The following is a 21,366-nucleotide window of genomic DNA, read 5'->3' on the forward strand; positions in this document are numbered from 1 at the left end:
ACTCTACAAAAGTAATGCATACTTAAAAATATTCAGAAATCACTCTGACTGGTGTGATACAGTGGTTAGAGCATCAGGCACACACCATAGGGTCATGGGTTCGATTCCTGGTCAAGAGTATGTACCTGGATTGCAGGTTTGATCCCAGACCCAGTCCCAGCACATGAGGGAGGTCACCAATCCATGTCCCCCCACCCCCCTCTCTCTCTCTCTTCCTCCTTTTTTTCCTCCCTACTCTATCTAAAATCAATGGAAAATTATGCTCTTGTGAGGATTAAAAATAAGTAAATAAATAAGTCAGAAATCAAACAAAAATAAAAATATTGAATATTATTACTCCTACTCATATTTATATGGTTTCATCAATAGCCTTTAACTAACAAAAACATTTAAATATATGTGTTCTTTATAACCCTTTAAAATTAATAGCAAATTATTATATATGAAAAAATGAAATTAAGAGAAATAAAGGGTGATTCTTTTATGTAAACTTATTTCTTGGTCTCAATAAAATATCATTAATATACTTTTTCTAAACAAGCTTATTTACTAGAGGCCCGGTGCACGGATTCATGCACTGGTGGGGTCCCTCGGCTTAGCCTGCACCCTCTTGCAGTCTGGGACCCCTCAGGTGATGTCGGACTGCTGGTTTCAGCCCGATCCCCGCAGGCCAGACTGAAGGACCCCACTGGTGCATAATTCCATGCACCTGGCCTCTAGTATGCATATAAGATCTTTGGTGAATCTCTTCCCGCCTCCCTCCTCCCCTCTTCCCTCTGAGATTCATCAGTCTGTTCCATGTTTCCATGCCTGTGCATTGAGCATCTGTCCTCTGGTGGTCAGTGTGCGTTATAGCTACCTGTCAAACAGTTGGATGGTCAAACAGTTGCTTAGGCTTTTCTATATATAGATTTTAAAGCCAGAAAAATGTTAATGCTGCTGCTCCACTTCTTCCCTATTTTGCTTTTATTCTATAGTTATCTTGTTTTTGTTATTGGAAAATTGTATGTTATAGATAATAAAGAATATTAGAAAATCCAGTGCCATATAGTTAAGAAGTAGTCAATATTAACATTTAGGATCATATCTTTTCAATCTTTTCCATCCATGTTTATGTGTTTGCTCTATGAAATTGGCATTATATTGACCACGCTGTTTGTAACTAGATTTTTCCCTGGAATACTTTGACTCACAGTTTCCTATACCTTTAAAATGGAATGTTGAATTATTCCATAACATCCTAATCATTCCATGTGCCTTAAGCAAGTCTCCTTTTTCGGCAATTTATATCAAGTTTTTGCCATTGTAAACAACACTGGCATAAATGTCTTCTTTCCTACACAGAAGTACACACAGTGATTAAACTTCTTACGCTTAAAATCCTACAAGTGTAATGGCTGGAACGGCATTTTTGAGCCTTTCTAATGCTTTAGATGCATATTAAACGCCCACAAAGCTTGAATCAATATGTTCCCCATTAGCAGGATAGGCAGCGCTTTTATCAGAGCATTTTTACCAAATACGGATGTTCTCACTGGAAAGACAAAGCTATTGGCAAAATAACTGACAATTATCTTATTCTCTTCATTTAAATTTACATTTTTGGGATTGTTTGAAATTAAACTGTTTTCTCTATTTTTCATTTTTTCTTATTTTCACTTATTTTTGTGCCTAAATGTGCCTACTATATTAAAAGTAACAATGGGACTGTACAGACTTATTCTTAAAGATACATTACACATTGTATGTAAACTTAGCGCAATGCCGAGCACACAGTAGGAGCTCAGTGAGTGCTAGTTGAAGTAGAAAATCATCTGTTTTCTTTCCAACAGATGATTCCGCTGCAGAGAGCTTTAATGGCAATGAGACTGTGGGGCAAAGTTCAACTGCTTCAGGGGGAACACACAGCAGGGAGATGGGCGACTCCAATGAGGACGACAAAACTGGGCTGGAGCAGGACCAGCAGCCACTGAACCTGAGCGACAGCCCCCTCTCAGCACAGCTCACTTCGGAATACAGACTAGACGACCCCAGCAGTGATGGGAAAAACAAGTACAAGCCTCTGCTAATTTCTGACCTCAAGATGGAACAGGAGGCGAGAGAAAATGGAAGCAAGGTAAGATCACATTCCAATTTTCATGGACTTTTTAATGTGGCCATGAAGGTCACAAAGAAATAACGAGATGAAGATTCTTGTAAAAAAAAAATCTAAAAATATTTTAAACAGGTCCCAATAATATATTACCAAGAAACTTATAACCACGATATCATGTGTCCCTGTAATAGAAGCGGTGAATTTCAGGAATAACAGTGAGCAAAACGGGTCATGTCACGGGAAAAGTTGTGGTGTGCTTTTATATATGGAATTACTTGATTTAATGTTTCTCGTTTATATAATCTTTTATGGGTCTGGGTCTGGGAGTTTGTGGAGCTCTGATGTGAAAGTTAAGCTCTCAGAACACAATATTCAACTATAAAAAAAAATCACTATCTCGTTTCTCCAAGATTAGACAGGTGTATACAGCAATAAAGTTTCTGTTGAAGCCTCTAGTTTTCTTTAGAGACCGGAGGACTTTGGTCAGTAATTTACTGCACGTACAGAGGAGAATGTGCCAGTGTTCTAGATGAAACGTGCAGGTTAAATAAGTGCTCCAACAAGTATTGTATCATACTCTGTGCTGAACGGAGGAGCATTCTCTCTTGGTTTGTACTCCCTCTGGCGCACTGGGTTCCTGTGACGCCTGCTCAGGGGGTGAGCGCCCTTGCGCCGACATGGCTCACGGCCATGTGGGACCCCACACAATGGAGTAAGGGACTTTAATTAGCTTGGATGCTGAGCTAACCTGGCTGCAACATGGGATGGAAACTCTGGATGCTGGCCTTGCTTTTGGCTCTAATGGAGCCCCAGGACTGGCTTAAGGAGCAGGGGCCTTTACAACCTGAGGAATGTAACTCCACACACACAAAGCCCTCTACCACATCTCATTCTCCTAGGGAGTCGTCTGAAAATGCTCATTTCAGCGGCACCCCAAGGACCTCGCTCCCACTGTGTCTGAGAGATCTGGCCCATTGACTCCTCCCGCAGCAAAACTAGGCCACCTTCTTATATCACACACAAGAATAAACGACTTCATTGTTAGACTCAAAACCATAAAAATCCTAGAAGAAAATATAGGCAGTAAAATCAAGGACATTTCTTCTAGCAATGTTTTTTCTGCTATATCTCCTCAGACAAGGGAAACAAACAAACAAACAAGCAAGCAAACAAATGGGACTACTACTTCAGACTGAAAAGCTTTTGCACAGCAAAGGAAACTACCAACAAAATGAAAAGACAGCCCACTGAATGGGAGAACATATTTGCCAATGACACATCTGATGTGGGTTAATACCCAGAATTTATAAAGAACTTAGAAAACTCAACACAAAAACACACACAATCCGATTAAAAAATGGGCAAAGGACCTGAATAGACACTTCTCCAAAGAGGACATACAGATGGCCAGTAGACATATGAAAAGATGCTCAACATCACTGATCACCAGAGAAATGCAAATTAAAACCACAATGTGATACCATCTCACAACTAGATTCTTTATATTAGAATAAGTTACAGTGTTCCTGATCTATTTATTTTTTTACATTAAGCTTATATTGCTACAGTTTGAAATATCACATGGCGGTGACTTGGTTCTATGATTTTTAAGGTATACTTTATGGAGTATACATTTGACCTCATCCCCCCGACCCCGCTCTAAGGTAGAGTTGTAGAATATGCCTTTTTACTAGTACATAGATCCCCTAAAAGCAAAATGTCTTCATCTGGATTAATTCCTGACTTTGCTGAGGCACGATGCTTTCTTAAATGGCTCTATTTAATCTGCCTTCTTGCCTGAGGATGTGTTGTTTTATCCTCTTTTAAGGAAGTCACCAGACATCATCAGACACTTTAGCACTTCCGCCTCAGGGAGGCGGCTGTGCCTTTTGCTGTGGTAAATGCACAAGGACCCTCCTCAGTGGTTTAAAGCCCAGTCGAAAAAACGGGAGTGATTTTATTTTATTTTTTTAAAATATATTTTATTGATTTTTTACAGGAGGAAGGGAGAGAGATAGAGAGTTAGAAACATCGATGAGAGAGAAACATCGATCAGCTGCCTCCTGCACATCTCCTACTGGGGATGTGCCCACAACCCAGGTACATGCCCTTGACCGGAATCGAACCTGGGACCCTTCAGTCCGCAGGCCGACGCTCTATCCACTGAGCCAAACCGGTTTCGGCTGGGAGTGATTTTATATTCACTAACAGGGTCTGCGTCTGTGTGTGACATTTTATAGAACAAAATAACCCTTAAGTTTCCCTGCCACCCACATAATCCTGTCTCCATAAAACTTAAATAATCATGAACTGTCCTCTGTACACCATGAATCTGTTGATTAAAAAATACCACCCCGTGGTTTGCTCTTTTCTTTATCCCCCTGCTTGTGATTACCACGTGAACTATGCTCATTGAAACACATTCTCGCACTCATTGGACAGAATGAAGTGACTTTTGCTCTCCTACTAAAATGGAGCTGTACGCAAGCACAGATGGTTTGGGCTGCTTGTAAGGAGTGAGAAAGGGACCTGGGGAGGAGGTCCCCCCAGGAACTGAAAGTTGAATGGTTTGGTAAAGGAAAAACATCTCCCACAGCTGACTGGGAAGGGGCCAGAGGGGCAGGAGAAAAATCAGAAGGGTATAGTGCAGCCGTGGGCAAACTATGGCCCGCGGGCCGGATCCGGCCCGTTTGAAATGAATAAAACTAAAAAAAAAAAAAGACCGTACCCTTTTATGTAATGATGTTTACTTTGAATTTATATTAGTTCACACAAACACTCCATCCATGCTTTTGTTCCGGCCCTCCGGTCCAGTTTAAGAACCCATTGTGGCCCTCGAGTCAAAAAGTTTGCCCACCCCTGGTATAGTGTATGGAAGCTCAGTAACTTCCACTTTCAAGAATGAGGGCGTGGTCAGCTCTGGTGGACAATGCTGAGATATCAGATAAGATGAAGAGAGAAAAGAGTTGAACTGTGAGGCCTTGCATGGTAGCACATTGGGAGCAGAATCCAGAGGGACTCTAGTCATTCCTCCAAAGGGGACAAATTAAATACCTGTCACCCTTGCACCAATGAAGCAGTCGGCAGGGGCAACTGAAAGAGGGCAGACTTTATTCATGAGGCTCTTAGATAAGTAGTTTTGGTAAAGAAGGCACATATACATAGAGACGTTTCTTAATGAATCTGTATACGCAAATACAGGTTCCTGTGTTAAGATACTGAGAGTTCAAAGTAAGGAAATGCTATTTCTGTTGAACTAAAGAGGGTTGAAGGCCTAGAGGAAGTGAGTCTCAAACTTTGAAGGAAATAATTTCTTTATCAGATGACCATTTTTTTTCCCAAAAGGGGTCTCCTGTTTTCACTGTGAAGGGCCTGGAATGCAGACAGGGAAGATGCGTTGATTTCATAGGGTTGGGAAGCATTGTCTGTTCAGAACTAGGTGTGACTGCATGCAAGGGATTCCTGCATGCAAGGCACTGTTGTGGGGAGCAAAAACATAGACATGAACAAAGCAGGGTCCCTGTCCCTCAAAAACTCAGAACCCAGCAGGAAAGAGAGGCAAACTTGTGATTATAATCTAATTCCATAAGTAAAATGACGGGCATATGGCAGGGGAAGAGAGAACAGATGTGGGGCACCCATCGGACTACGGTGATTCCTAGGGAAGACTTTATAGAGACTTCTGCTTGGCGTGGAGATGTGTAGGGAATTTAGCGTGGCCACAGCAGAGAGTATGTATGGAGGGATGGGGTATAAGGAGGCTCCATCAACAAAGGCTTTGTGGGCCAGTTTAAGGACTCTGCATTGTATCCAGCAGTAGAGTTTAGCATGGTAAGGTTGTGGTCAGCTTGGAATTTTAGAATTTTCTGGCAACATTATAGTGGATGAATAGGATATGGACCAGGGGGGGAAAAAGATGGAAACTGGTTAGAGAGCTATTGTGGCAATTCAGAAAGAAAAGAACGCAGAGATATTATTCCTTCTGTTCTTTTGAAATTGTATTTGTAGGGCCACTCTATAGAGTTCCATAGGTTGTAGATTGCCAAACTCCTGGAAATGTCTTTCACATATGAATAGGCTCTTTACCTCTGTACATCCCATTAGGATGTCAATTCTATGAGTATAAACATGATGTCTACTTTGCTTATTACTGTATGTTTAGCACCTGACTTGATATCTGGTACATAGTAGTTTCTCAAATATTTTGAAGAAATGAAGTTATACTAAATGTGGTAAATGAAGCAGAGAACATTCTAGAATGACTCCATTATTTGGGGCTGGTTGCCTGAGTGGATATGATTCCATTCCCCAAAATTCGGGATGAGGAACAGTTGAAGAAGCAGTTTTGACATGTGAAGTGTATGGTGCCCAGGCAGTGGCTCTTGGATAGGTTTAACAGGCATAGGGGAGCATGTGTCAGCGCCAAAAACACATCAGTTGGAGAGAGAAACATTAGGAAGATCTGAGAGCAGCAGTGCTGACTGAAGCTTATGTAGTTGATAGGATTACCTCAGAAAAGCAAAGACTGAGAAGAGAGTGAAAATGTATCATCCTACAGAAGAACAACCCACAGGAGCAAGTAGCTTAAAGGCAGTTTGTGGAGGAAAAAGAACTGAAAAGGGAAGTGAAGGCAACCAAATAAGAAAGGGAGGTAGTTTAGAAGCAAACACACAGGGCGTTCCAAAACAGTGGTAAGTGGTTAAGTGGAGTTACCCGTAGGTGAAGTGATCCAGGTCTTGGACAGTGGTTGGGAGAGTTAATGCTAAGAGTTGGATTCAAAACACATGGCAGATGAAAAATTAGCATAATTGGTGGGAAACTGGATTGGGGTAAGAGCTCGGAATCATGTTAATGTGAAGAAGACAATGTCTGGAACTTTTTTTTAGGGATCCTTCTTGCACTCCGAGTCCATATGCTGAGTCCTCTAGGGCTCCTGGCTTTCCTGTCTTACCCCAAGGCTCTCAGGTGAACTTTACGCTGAAGGTTTAACACTTATCTGTTCAGTCATTGCTACCTTTTGTAGTTCTCAGGATTGTCCCTCAGTTCTGTGCCCATTTATAAAGTGACCCCACTATGAACTTCCAGCATTTTTCAGGCTAGTCGCTACTCTACCTTGGAGGGCTATGAAAGCCTAATTACATAGTATCTCTGAGGAGCTTAGATTCTTGCAAGTTTGATATTGATTTATTTCACAATTTTATTATGAATAATATCAAACAAAACTGATTATAAAGCCTTTGAAAAACTAAACAGTGACTAGGAATTCTTAAAAAGAATAGCTGTGCAGGACTGTGCCTTTGACTGATTTGCTTATTACTATGCAAATCCACTCACTAGACTAGCAGGGAATCATATTAACCAATCTAAAGAATAAATATATTGCATTGAGACTTTAGGTGATATTTATTTTCTACACAATTTTAGAGGACAACTAGTAACATTAGAGCTCAGAAGAAAAGCAGAAATGTTGATTAAATCTTGAAAAGTAAGTCTCATGAGGAAGTGTTAAGGGATTAATTATGTGGAAGAAAGAAAGGTTAAGAATATACAAACCCAGATGTAAATATGTTTTAAATTATTCATAAGTGAGAATAAAAACAAAACTAAAACACTAAAGGAGGAAATATATAACTTTAAAACACTATTATTGTTCCCCCTTTTTTTAAATCCTCACTTGAGACTATTTTTCCATTGGTTTTTAGAGAGAGTGGGTGGGAGTGAGAGAGACAGAGAGAGAGAGAAGCATCAATTGGTTGCCTTCCCCACGCCCCAACCAGGGCCAGGGATGGAGCCCAACCAAGGTGCATGCCCTTGACTGAATCGAACCCGGATCCTTCAGTCCATGGGCCAAGGCTCTATTCACTGAGCAAGACTGGCAAGGGCATATTTTTCGTTTTCTTTTCTTCTTTTAGTATTTGTGACCCAACTTCATTTTACTTAATATGGTAAAATATTCTGAATCAGTCGCCCAAAAGAATAATGTTTCAAGTGATAACTATGGTGGGAAAGGTGATTAATGTTGGAGGGTTAATGTGTCACTGTGGTTACTACATACTTAGTTTTTGGCTCAGTTCCTAAGACCCTTTGATCTTCACTTTATTTAAATAATATTTCCTCAATGTGGTCCATGTGACATAAAATCAATTAATCTTTTCTTTAAATTTTTACCAAAGTGATTATTACCATTCAAATTAAAATATATAGAATATTTATCATAATTACCATTAATAATTGCTATGTGATTTTATGTAGCTATGACGAACAGAAGTGCATTTTTTAGAATACCTCTTTGAAATATTTAGGTGTAATGAGATTGCCTTTTAAAACAAGATAAATGGATTCACTTTTGGAATTGTGTCTTGTTGATCTTGGTTATGTGGATACTCCAGCTCATTATCATTTTAATTTGATCATTTTCAATGCTTGACTTTTTGGTGTTACATAGAGGTTTTGGCTTAGACGTTTTTCCGGGTAGAAGCAACAGTGCCAGTACATATTAAACAAGCGTGCCTATCCTGGGTGCTAGAGCAAAAGGGAAAAAAAGGTCCCTGTCATTAAAAATCTTATATTTTGCCCTGTCAGTGTTGCTTAGCTGGTGTTGCACTGAATGGTCTCAGGTTTGATTCCCCGTCAAGGACACGTACCTGGGCTGCAGGTGCAATCCTGGCCCAGGGCACATGCAGGAGGGAACCAATACATATGCCTCTCTCATATCAATGTTTCTCTCTTTCCCCCTCCCTCCCTTTCACTCTCTCTAACATTCAATGGGGAAAATATCGTTGAGTGAGGATTAACAACAAGAACAAAAGAACCTATAGACGCATAAGTAAATAAGTGTACTATAATACAGAAATTAATTTGTATGCGGGATTCCCCTCTAGGCCTACTAACCATGCCTTGGAAAGTTCCTGATTTAATTATTTGAAATGTTTTATTTCTTGATTTTCAGAGAGAAAGGAGGGGAGAGAGACGGTGAGAGAAACTTAAATTTGTTGTTCCGCTTCTTTGTGCTTTCATTGTTGATGCTTATATGTGCCCTGGCCCAGGATGGGCCTCGCCACCGTGGTGTATTGGGACGACACTGGAACCAACTGAGCTCCCCTGCCAGGGCCCATTTAATATTTAATGTTTAATTAAGAGGCGGCCGTTTGGCAGAAGGGAATTCTCCATAAAGAGAGCATTCAGGTAGAACCTGTCAACATTGAGGCTGGGAGTGGTAAGAGATAAATCTGGAGAGTTGGTCTAGGGGGCCAGACTGGGGTAGGCTGTGAACGAATGCCTTTTAAAATGTGAACTTGGCAGTTGAGGGGGGATGTACTTCAGGATGTAGGAGAGGAAACTAGCATGGTCAGATTGTGTGTTGGGGTCGATCGTTGTGGCATTTGGCATCTTTGATACAAGATGGCTTTAAGCGGCATAAAAGGGAGGAGGAGGCTGGGGACAGAGGACAGGGTCCTAGCTTTGTGAGGTGGTAGTGGGGACAGAAATCTAGGCCTAGCTTTAAAATATGGGAGAACGTCCCATGCACAGAATGGGGAGTAGGTAAGCGATGGAGGGTGTGAAGGGAACTAACAGCCAGAGGACACAGGATCTGTCAGTTCTCATATTACATGTCGGCTGTGATAATAATGAACGCTTGTATGATGCTTTCATATTTTGAACTCAGACCAACTCAGTGTGGTAAGGAGAGCAAGTGTAATTATCAGCCTCATTTAAACATAAGGACATAAAATCCAGGGCATTATAAGTAGTAATTTAAGTGACAGCAATTAAACAGGTTGTTAAGTAATCAAACCTGGTATGGAACCTGGGTCTGACACTGTAGCTCCTGTGCGGTTCCCTATCCCCCCACTGCTGATGCTCTGCCAACCTGTCATCTCTACGGCCAGACGGTAACCAAGCCCCGCAAGCTATCAAGAGAGGCAGAATTCTCAGAGACCCGGGACAATTAGTGGGTAGTTCCTTGATCAGTGGCAAATACTTGCATTGACACTTCTTAGACAAATATTTGTTTTGCTCGAATAATTGGTATTACCCCAGGACTTATTGAAACACATCAGTTTTGACTCAAATTTTAGAAAAGAGCAAAAAACAAACAAAAAAAGTGACAGAGAGCTATATATTCCAACTTGTCAATATAATAGTTTAAAAAATATGAAATATTTGGTGAGTCTTAATGTATATTCCTAAAAGCAGTTATCTATGGCCTTGCTATTCGCATTTTTAAAGTGTATTTTTGAAATGGAGACCTTGAGTTTAGCGAGGGAGGGGGAGGTTGGGGTTAAGAAGAAATCTTGGATGATGGAGTGAAAAAGAATGAGGTCCTAAACTTGGCGCCCAAAATAATAATGGAAGTTAGTAAAAGGTAAGCTTTGTCGCCAGGCACTATTCTAAGAACTAATTTTTGTCATCTTCATAATAACCCCACGGAAATAGGCTCAGTTATTATTCCCATTGTTACGAATGGGAAAGCTAAGGCCCACAGACATTACCAAATGGCTACACTAAGAATGTCTAGAATGTGGATTTCTGGAATTGCGCCGTTATTTGAGCCGCTACAATGCAGTTTGAGATCACAGGGTAGGGCCTGACAATGGCAGCAGCAAATTCGACTTGATGCCAAGACCCCCCAGCTGCTCTTTTATGGCTCATAGTTATTTGCTGACCGAAAAGCCACACTTAGCCCTAGCCGGTTTGGCTCAGTGGATAGAGTGTCAGCCTGCAGACTGAAGGGTCCCAGGTTCCATTCCAGTCAAGGGCACAAGCCGAGGTTGTGGGCTGGATCCCCAGTAGGGGGCATGCAGGAGGCCTACTCGATCCCCAATCAATGTTTCTCTCTCATCATTGATATTTCTCTCTCTCTCTCCCTCTCCCTTTCTCTCTGAAATCAATACAAATATATTTTTAAAAAACCACACTTATTAGTTCTGTGACTTTGATCAAGTCTTTAACTTTTAAGCCTAAATATTCATCAGTAAAACAGGGATAATAGCACTTCCCTATAGGAAATTGTGAAGGTTAAATAAGACTGTGTGCATTTTTCATATAAACACATAATGAACAGAATGGTGGTGGTGGTTATTGGCTCCAGAATTTGGGGCTTAGTTGAATCTTGCAAAATTGTTCTCAATTTATAAATATTTATTTTAATAGCCTACAAATCCCTTAATGAGATTGGCAGTTTGAAGAAGCAGATTAATTCATTTCAACTAGTAAATACTACTTTCCTTTTCTTCCTTCCTTTGTCCCCTTTTCCTTCCTATTTTCTTATACTTATACCTGTTTCCCATGAATCTGGATGTAATTCATTCCCAGATGCATTTTATAGGCATTTTTTCTAGGACCTATTTCTGTAAATGTATAGCATGTACTCATAGAAATAGATCCTAGGATACTTTGCAATTCCTGCTCGTTAAAATCTTTGCTTATCCTGTTGGAATCTGTCCAATTCAAATGCCACTTCCTTCATACACCCATCTGGTCACCTCAGCCCAGGGGAACGAGTCGTGAGGAATGCGGACAATGTGGCGGGTGGTGGATGATGGGTGATGGGTTATAAGGGTGGTGGATGATGGGTGATAGGTTATAAGGGTGGTGGATGATGGGTGATAGGTTATAAGGGTGGTGGATGATGGGTGATAGGTTATAAGGGTGATGGATGATGGGTGATGGGTTATAAGGGTGGTGGATGATGGGTGATGGGTTATAAGGGTGGTGGATGATGGGTGATGGGTTATAAGGGTGGTGGATGATGGGTGATGGGTTATAAGGGTGGTGGATGATGGGTGATGGGTTATAAGGGTGGTGGGTGATGGGTTATAAGGGTGGTGGATGATGGGTGATGGGTTATAAGGGTGGTGGATGATGGGTGATGGGTTATAAGAGTGGTGGATGATGGGTGATGGGTTATAAGGGTGGTGGATGATGGGTGATGGGTTATAAGGGTGGTGGATGATGGGTGATGGGTTATAAGGGTGGTGGATGATGGGTGATGGGTTATAAGGGTGGTGGATGATGGGTGATGGGTTATAAGGGTGGTGGATGATGGGTGATGGGTTATAAGGGTGGTGGATGATGGGTGATGGGTTATAAGGGTGGTGGATGATGGGTGATGGGTTATAAGGGTGTTGTTTGTATGGTCACACACTAATGTGGTTTAGATGCATGAAGCTTGCTCCCTATAAAATGTTTGCTAAAGGAAACATATGCAGCAATGTGGGAATACATCATTTTTATCTTATCCCACCCACTTTCTCATACCAGCAGTTTCCTCAAATTGTTTGGCTTCCCCAAACTCCCCACTATGCACTTGACTGGGACCTTAATCCAGAATATGACCATGCCCCATTCCAGTTCAAATGTATATGTTCTTATCTCTCTGGGCCAGAGATTCTCCTTTGAAAATGTTACCATAAACAATGACTCAATTGAATCTGACACTGGAAACACAAACAACAAAATCAATAATCAACAAATGGGACCACATGGAACTTAAAGCTTCTGCACAGCAAAGAAACACTCAGAATGAAAAGGTTATCTACAGAAGGGGAGAACATTTTTAGAAGTCAGATATTGGATAAAGGATTAGTATCCAAAACATATAAAAGGCTTATAAAACTCAATAATAACAAATCTATTTAAAAAAGGGGAGAGGAACTAAATAGACAGCCCCCACCCCCCAAAAAAGTCATCTAAATGGTCAACAGGTACATAAGAAAAGATATTCAAAATTAGTAATCATCAGGGTAATGTGAATCAAGATCTTAATGAGATATAACCTCACACCTGTTAGAATACCTAGCATCAGAAAAACACAAGATAAGTGTGGGCATGTATGTGGATCAAGGGGAACCCTCTGTTAGTAGGAATGCAAATTGGTTCAGCCACTACGGAAAACAATATGGATGTTTCTCAAAAAATGAGAAATAGAGCTATATGATCCAGCAGTTCCACGTTTGGGTATGTATCCCAAGGATATGAAAACCGTATCAAAGAGGAATATGCACTCTTTCGCAATAGTCAAGATATGGAAACAACCTACGTGCCTATGAATGGAGGAATGGATAAATCGGTGCTATTTACACTGTACACATACAATGGAATGTTACTCAGCCACGAGAAAAGACACCTTGCCATTTGCGACAACATGAATGGACCATGAGGACATTATGCTAAGTGAGACAAGTTAGACAGAGAAAGACACGTAGTGTCTCATAAAATCAGAGCAAAATGATGGTTACCAGGCAATGAGGTGGGTGAGAGAGACAGACGCTGAGGATAAAACTTCAGTGAGTAGTAAATAAGTTCTACTACAATGAATAGAGACAAGACTGCATTATAATAATCAAACTTGCTAACAGACTAGATCTCAATTATTCCAGTCACTAAAAAATGATAATTATGTGATATTATGGAGGTGCTAATTATCGTGACAATGACAATCATATTGCACTCTATAACTATCAAATTAACTCACATACACCTTAAGTTTACACTATGTTATATGCCAAATATATTTTAATTAAAAAAAAAAACAGTGACTAAAATAAAGTGAATTTCCATTATGATGATGGAGGAGGATAGAGTCACAGCAGGCTGGCAAAGGAGACATTTAGGGGTTTATGAGGACTTTATTGTGATTCTCAAATGTGAACATTTAATATAAAGAAAACTGACTTTTTATCAGTTTCACTTTGATGCTTAAGACAAAATTTTTTGAGACTTAATTTTTTAGAGCAGTTTTAAGTTCACAGCAAAATTAAGCGGGAGGAATAGAGATTACGCATAGTCCCCCTCCCCCATTACCAATACCCCCACCAGAGTAGTGCATTTGTTACAATTGGTGAGCCTCTATGGATGCATCATAACTTCCTAAAGTCCACAGTTTGCCTGAGGATTGTATATTCTATGGATTCAGACAAATATATAGACATAGGTTCACCTTTATGGTCATGCAGAATGTCTTCATTGTCCTGCTTAAGACAAAGTTTAAAAACCAAAATGAACCCATGATGTTTATTTCTACATTTTCATTAACAAAACCATTATTCCTGGTGTTAGCCTTCTCATCAGAGATGCCTCTATAGCGCTGAAATAATTCAGCAAAACCAGTAGTATTTGGGGAGAACATCCCTGGGTCACCATTGTCCAGGTCGTCAAATATCCCTCTGTTCTGCTGCAGGTAGGGTGCCCTCCTAGGGGCTGCGGGGCTATAGAATTATTTCTAAAGGAGCCACCACATAACCACATATTAAAGATAAAAATATATGAATGTCAATCTTTATGTGCAAAATGTTCTGTGAAAACACGAAGTAGGGAATTGAAGAAAGTTTCAGGGAGGACTCAAAGAATAAAGGTAGTTATGTTGAGATAAATTTGAGGAAGGGAAAATACAGAGGAGAATAAAGTCACAAATGTAAGAAGGCACCAGAATGATCTGGGAGCAAAAGGGTTTGGATGGATGAAGGGGTGCCTAAAAGCGAGTTGGGGGACTTTTTCCAGGCCCAGGTCTGGTTGGTGACCCTGAGCGTGGGGGACCGTGCAAGGATCTGAGCAGGAGAGGGATGCAGCGGGCCTGCGCCTGGGGCCAGGAAGATGGAGGCCTCAGCCCTACATTGGATGGTGGGAGGGTGCTAGAGAAGGAGGCGGAGAGAGCTTTTCTCTGGGGCAGCTACGAGGGCCTTTGCCAGGGCAGAACAGTGCCAACCTGTTTTGAGATTATGGCGTTTCAGGTGCTAGTGGATCAGTTAGGGATGCCTGGCTGGCAAGTCAGGAGAAAGACTGGGGAGGAGACAAGTAGGGGTCATCCTCAGATGTCAACAGGCCGTCAAACAGGAAGCTACCAGCCAACAGACCCAAGCCAGAAAACAGAACACCCATCCCAGCGCAAAGAAAGGGAGGTGGTGGGTCATTTTGAAGGATGGATCACTTTAACAGGTAGGGAGAAGGAAGAGTGAAAGGAGCCATTTGCTGGATTGACTTTCATGATACCTACCAATGTCTGAATCATCTTGGTTAATTGTCACCTGGTGACAGTCCTCCCCTAGTTGAAGATAGTCTCCCATGAGAGTAGGGTCTTGAGTTTCACTTGGTGACTATACCTCCAGCCCTCAGAACAGCAACGGGTACATAATAAGTGCTCAGTAAATATTTGGTAAACAAAATAATTCATTTACATTCTGCCATGTTATAGTGAGTGAGAATAAGAGGCTAAAGGGTTGTGCTGATCTCATTGGACATTGTACATGACATATTGTACATCAAACTCATGCCACAGCTATAGTGAGGTGTTGACAAGGAAGTACCCCTGACATAACTATGATACTTATTTTTATCAAACACTTCTATGGTGCTTCGATAGGCTAGGAATTGTGCTAACTTTACTAACATTAACTCACTAATTATTAATGATAAACTATTATACTGCCTTAGTAGTTCTCCAAGGAGTTTGCTTGGGGTTTTATAGAGGCCCAGGGCACAAATTCGTGCACAGGTGAGGTCCCTCTGCCTGGCCAGTGATGGGGGCCAATCGGTGTGTGTGTGTAGGGGGGGGGCGGTCAGCTGGCCTGAGGCCTGAGGGAGGGACTGGGGGAGGTTAGCTATGGGAGCGCACCAACCACCAGGGGGCAGCTCCTGCATTGAGCATCTGCCCCCTGATGGTCAGTGCGCATCATAGCAACCAGTCTTTCAGTCGTTCAGTCATTTGGTCATTTGGTCACTTAGCCTTTTATATATATAGACTAGAGGCCCGATGCATGAAGATTCATGCAAGAAAGGCCTTCCCGTCCCCTGGCTGCCAGCACCAGCTTCCCTCCGGCACCCAGGACCCAGGCCTTCGCTCAGGCTGCCATCTTCAGCCTTCGCTCCGGACCAGAGCCGCCTTCCATCTTCGCTCTGGCCCTGCCTCCCTCCTGTAGCTCCCTCCACCCCCTGCCCTCTCCCCCATAGCAAGTGCCTGCCCCACCCAGGCCGCTCAGTGGGTACTGCCCAGAGGCCCGGAGCAGCCGGGGAGGGGCGGAACCTGTGTCCCGGCCCAGCCACTGCCATCTCTGTTGTGTCAATTTGCACATTCCCTTCTTATTGGCTGTGGGTGCCGCCATCTTTGTCGCAAAGTGATGGTCAGTTTGCATATTCCGTCTTTATTAGATAGGATGGCTTCAGCAATGGAAAAATGCTGAGCATAAGAATGTCATTTACCATCTGTGACTCTACATAAACTAAATATTATAATGAGTTTAAGTGAATTATCTTAGGAGCTCTTTGCTGGGCCAGGCACTATTTATGAAAACACATCCTTTTTGTCTGATGCCATATATAAACTATTTAAAGCCCTATTAATAGATGCTGTAAAGTTATTTCTGTATTGGTTTGGCTTCTAGCAAACTATCTCCATTGTTTTGTTTAAAGCTGTTGTGTGTGATGAATTTCTAGTGTTTTTCCCTACCCGGCTGCTTCATAATTATTAACAGATGCCATCCTTCATCACACTAAGCAAATCCCTTTCATGTCAGTAATCCGTTTATGCTTTAGGCCTGGATTCAGGATGACTTTTGCCATTGATTTTAAACATCTACTTTAAATACTTCTGATGGAATTTCACAAATTAGATTCGATGCCATTGTCCACAGAAAGGGGAGATGGTGTATGTAGTGTAGGGATTTTCAAAGCAGTACTTTTCTTTAGCCTTTGACAGCATTCTGCTGTATAAAATGTATATCCAGTGTGGTGTAGGTGTCTTCTGTTCCTTTCCCCTAGCATGTATGTGTAGCTGCCTTGGTTGGAGGTGGGGTGTGACTCTGAGTAATTGATCTTACCCACTCTTCAGCTGAGTCATAGTCTACATCATCCACGCCGGTGGTTCCTTGTGGCCCCAAATCCAATAGTTATCATTTGGTGGGTGCTTCTTGCACTTCAGTAATGCACAACGAGTCTCACACACATGACTGCATGACTATGAAAGAGGGCTGCCCCCTGCGGGTTCCTAACCGCACCTTATCTCGCCTTCAGTGAGCAAGGCTACACTATCTGGGCCATTTCCTGGGATGAGTTCTCTTTCCCCAAAGACATAATCAAGACTCAAGTATCTTCTCATGCTTGAACATTTTATACTTCTGTCATCCTTTGCTTGTTTTTCCTTCTTTATTTTCTTTTTTAATTGAACTTACTGGGGTGACATTGGTTTGCAAAACCATACAGGTTTCAAGGGTACAACTCAACAAAACATAATCTGCACACTGCATCGTGCACCCCTCACCAAAGCAAAGCCTCTTTCCATCCCTAACCCCTCCCCACCTTTGCTCACCTCCACCTACCCCAACCCCTTTCCCTCTTCTGTCATCCCTTGAAACTCTGAGGCTCTCCACCTCCGTATGGTTTCTTGGGCACTGCAAAGGAGGAGAGAGGAGCGGTCATTAGTACCAGTGTGGGATAGGGGAGGTCAGAAAAATAATATTGACAATATCCACTTTTCTGGCTAAGGGTATACTGTGCATCTCTTCTTAACTCTCTGTTCAGTGAGTAGCTTGACATTGGCCATAATAGGAGTATTCACACTATAGAAATCTGCAAGTGCTATCTATTGTGTTTCTGTCCCCATCCTCTCTCCCCCTCCCCCGTTGGTTGTTAGACTTCTACCAGCACTCCTTTGAATATATGTGTTTTATTTAGTGTTTTGCTGCTGATGATGGAGAAAAATATAAGAAAATCAAAGCTTTTGTTTTGCTTTCATTTATTCCTTTGTCAGTGTTCCTCCTTTATGTAGACCCAAGTCTCCAAACTATATTATTTGCTTCTTTGTCAAGAATTTCTTTTAGCATTTCTTGCAAAGCAGGTTTGCCACAATAATTCCCCTCATTTTTTGTTTGTCTGAGAAAATCTTTATTTCTCCTTCACTTCTGAGGGATAAGTTTCAAGGTACAGAATTTGGGGTGTGTTTTCTTTCTCTCAACACTTTAATTTATATTTCACTCCACTCTGTTCTTGCCTGCGTGGTTTCCGAGGCGTTGGGTGTCATCCTTGCCTTTGTTCCTATATAGGTGAGGTGTTTTATTCCTCTGGTTTCTTTATCTTGGGTTTTCTGTAATTTGAAAATGATATACCCGTGTGCAGGTTTTTGGAGGCATGTATCCTGCGTGGTGTTCTTGGAGCTTTGTGGATCTGCAGTTTAATGTCTGACATTGATTTGGGGAAATTCTTAGTCATTGCTTTAAATATTTCTTCTTTTCCTTTATTTTTTATTTGAAAAAAATGTGTATGTCATACCTTTTGTAGTTTTCCCATAGTCCTTAGATATCCTGGGTTTGTTTATTTTTTTTGCTTATTTTGTGTTTTCTTTTGGTCATTGTTCTCTTTGCTTTTCTGCTTTTGTGTCGTCTACCGATATGTCCTTTAGCCTAGAGCAGTGGTCGGCAAACTCATTAGTCAACAGAGCCAAATATCAACAGTACAACGATTGAAATTTCTTTTGAGAGCCAAATTTTTTAAACTTAAACTATATAGGTAGGTACATTGTTATTAACTTAATTAGGGTACTCCTAAGGCTTAGGAAGAGCCACACTCAAGGGGCCAAAAAGCCACATGTGGCTCCCCAGCCGCAGTTTGCCGACCACGGGCCTAGAGATTTCGTTTTCCTCAGCTGTGTCCAATCTACTATAAGCCTATCAAAGGCTGTTTTTATTTCTGTTACAGATTTTTTCCTAGCACTTCTTTTTGTTTTGTTTATTTCATCAGGACTTGCGTCCCTCTCTTCAGTGTCCATCCCTTCTTGCATTAGTGGTCATTGGTGAGAGTTTATTGTGCACACACCAGAAAGAGAGTTCGTGACCTGGGATCACTCAAATGGAATGAGGCTCAGGGGTATATTATTATAAAGCAGTTATTTGGGGAGAAGGCAGTGACTGTCTGTTCTTCACAGAGATTGGTTATAACACTAGAATTTTCTTAAATGACAGGGAATTAGTTAGTGGCTACCTGATACCAATTTTGGAAAATAAAAGTTTTGCTTATGGTTTCCAGAGACATCGTAAGAAATTACCCAGCTCCAGTTAGCCTTGCGATCATCTTAATTAAGCTGTTTATATGGCTGATTGGCTTTGCCCGCGCAGGGAATTTTCAAGGCTGGTCTCTGTTTCTTTATTTTAACACTGTCTACTTTATCCTCCAGAGCCCTTAGCAGGTGAGTCCTAGTTTCTTTTAAGAAACTCCCAGTCCATAATCCAACACCCCGGCCATGTCTGATTCTGACGCTGCGTCTCTCCCACGTGTGTTTTGGCCTTTGGGTTGCCTTGTGATGGTCCTTGGTAGCCAGTTTCAGAGTCCTGGGTGAAGGGAACTGCTGTAAGTAGGCCTTAGTGATGAGGTACTGAGGTGTGGGGGTCGGGGACCAGTCCATAGATTCATGATAAGGTCTGGGGCCTTTGGGGAGCCTGTGCCTCAGGGCTGTGACCTTCACAAGCTTTTTGCAGATTCCTCTTCCTCCCTCCCCAGGTGGGAGGGGACGGGTGGCTGGAGTCAGGTGGCTCCCTCCCCAGGGCAGCGGCTATGATGGCCCCCAGCAGGTAGTGAGAGGCAGCAGGTTGGCTCCCCTCAATTAGCTCAGCCTGAGGGCCACCTATTAAAGGCTCTGGCTCATTTCCTCCTGGCCCTTCCTCCTCTCCCTGCGGACCCGAGGGGACCCTTCTCCATTATCTATCTGGGAACCTTGGTCAAGGCCTTGGAGGTGACCCTCGCAATACTGTGGGCGCCCCTGGAATTGGGCCCCGGGAATTGCCAGCTCTCAGAGTCCTCAGCCCCAGGCTCCAGCAGTTACATCCAGTTCAGGCTTCACCTGCGCTGGGCGGCTCAGGGTTTCTGCTGTGAGACCCTCAGGTAAGGGGGTCCCTGCTGGGGGCAGCATGGGCTCTGTGCCCTGTCCTCCCTCGCTGGGATCACATGAGTTGTTACATCTCCTTGTCAAGCACACGGACTTTAGCTCATGCAGCCATCATAACGGTTTCCTAAAACGCATCTCCCCCAGAAAACACCATGCAATCCCTCATGATGGCTTTTGTTGTTGTTTTTCCTAGTCAAAACACAAAAGAGTAAAACTGTCTAACTGTGCCTTACATGTAGTAGATTGTATATTAATACTCCGCTAACATCCTGGGCTGGGGGATAATTTGAAGCATTTCACTAGGTTCTGTTGAATTAAGGATTTTTAAAAATTAATTGGAGCGATATAGGTTAATAAATTATCTAAGTTTCAGGGGTATAATTCCATAGTACACCATCTGTATGTGGTGTTGTGTGTCTCTACTCCAAGTCAAGGCTCCTTCCATCACCTCGTATCCCCCCTAAACCCTCTTCTACCCCCTGCCCCTCTGGTAATCTCCGTACTGTTCTCTGTGTCTATGAGGTTGTGTGTGTTTTTCTTTGTTGTTTTTTCTTTTTTTCCCCTTTGCGCTTAATCCCTTCACCTTTAAGGATTAAGAATTAATTTTTCTTTAGAATGTTAAGTAACAGTCGATAATTTGTAGATATTTTAATCCTTATTAAAGTCATTGTAAAATCAACATCCTTTTGTTGTAACAACGTATTGCAGATCAGCCCATCAAACGGCTTAGCTTTTACTTTCTAAATAAAAATGCTCAATGTCCTTACACAGTTCACCAGCATAAACTAGGAACTTGGGGGGGAGGATTAACTATTTCAGAGCGGTAAGACCCATTTTAGTCGCTGACACAGGATAGTAATTGAATTACTGGTGGTCCCTGAGGTCCGAAAGATTGGCGACCGCTGAATACAGTTTCCTTTTAAACCTCTCTTATAACAGGAAGAGTCACACAGGATAAACTGGGCCTAGTGTTTCATTGCAGGAGGAGTATGTCTTTATTTAAACCTATAAGGAATCTATACAATAGAGGTAATAAACTTAGTGGTTAATTCCGAATTTCAAACTTAATTTTCATTTTACAAATGGTTGTTTTCATAAAATATTAAGTACCTGATTTAGTTCTTTGCTGTTTGGACTTCCCTGTTTCATGTAAATTGACTTCATTTATACATTGGTTAACAGCTCCTCCCTGTTGTAAAAGAAAACTATTATTTGTTATTCAGAAGTTATTAAAAAGTGCATTAATATACATTAAATCAATAGATGAAATAGCTTTACTGTTTTCAATAAATATCCCTTTCAAACTAAGAAGTATAAGGGAATATAACGTAGTTTGTACGATGAAGATTTATAGCCCCATATTAGAAAGATATTTCATATCAGGCACACTTATTTTTTATTG

General features: G+C 41.7%; 1 protein-coding gene across 7 annotated transcripts in view; it reads left to right on the forward strand.

Annotated features, from left to right (window-relative positions):
• Positions 1–21,366, forward strand: part of NOL4 (nucleolar protein 4) — a 215,726-nt gene that overhangs the window by 121,195 nt on the left and 73,165 nt on the right. For all 7 annotated transcript variants that reach the window (XM_070421204.1, XM_070421206.1, XM_070421207.1 and 4 more), the window contains one exon: positions 1,833–2,116. In XM_070421204.1, coding sequence (XP_070277305.1) covers positions 1,833–2,116 — 284 coding nt within the window. The remainder of the gene's footprint in view (positions 1–1,832; positions 2,117–21,366) is intronic.

The sequence above is a fragment of the Myotis yumanensis genome, unplaced genomic scaffold (genome assembly GCF_028538775.1).
Source record: "Myotis yumanensis isolate MYYU_CA2020_CCGP unplaced genomic scaffold, mMyoYum1.0.hap1 SCAF_7, whole genome shotgun sequence".
Lineage (NCBI taxonomy): Eukaryota > Metazoa > Chordata > Mammalia > Chiroptera > Vespertilionidae > Myotis > Myotis yumanensis.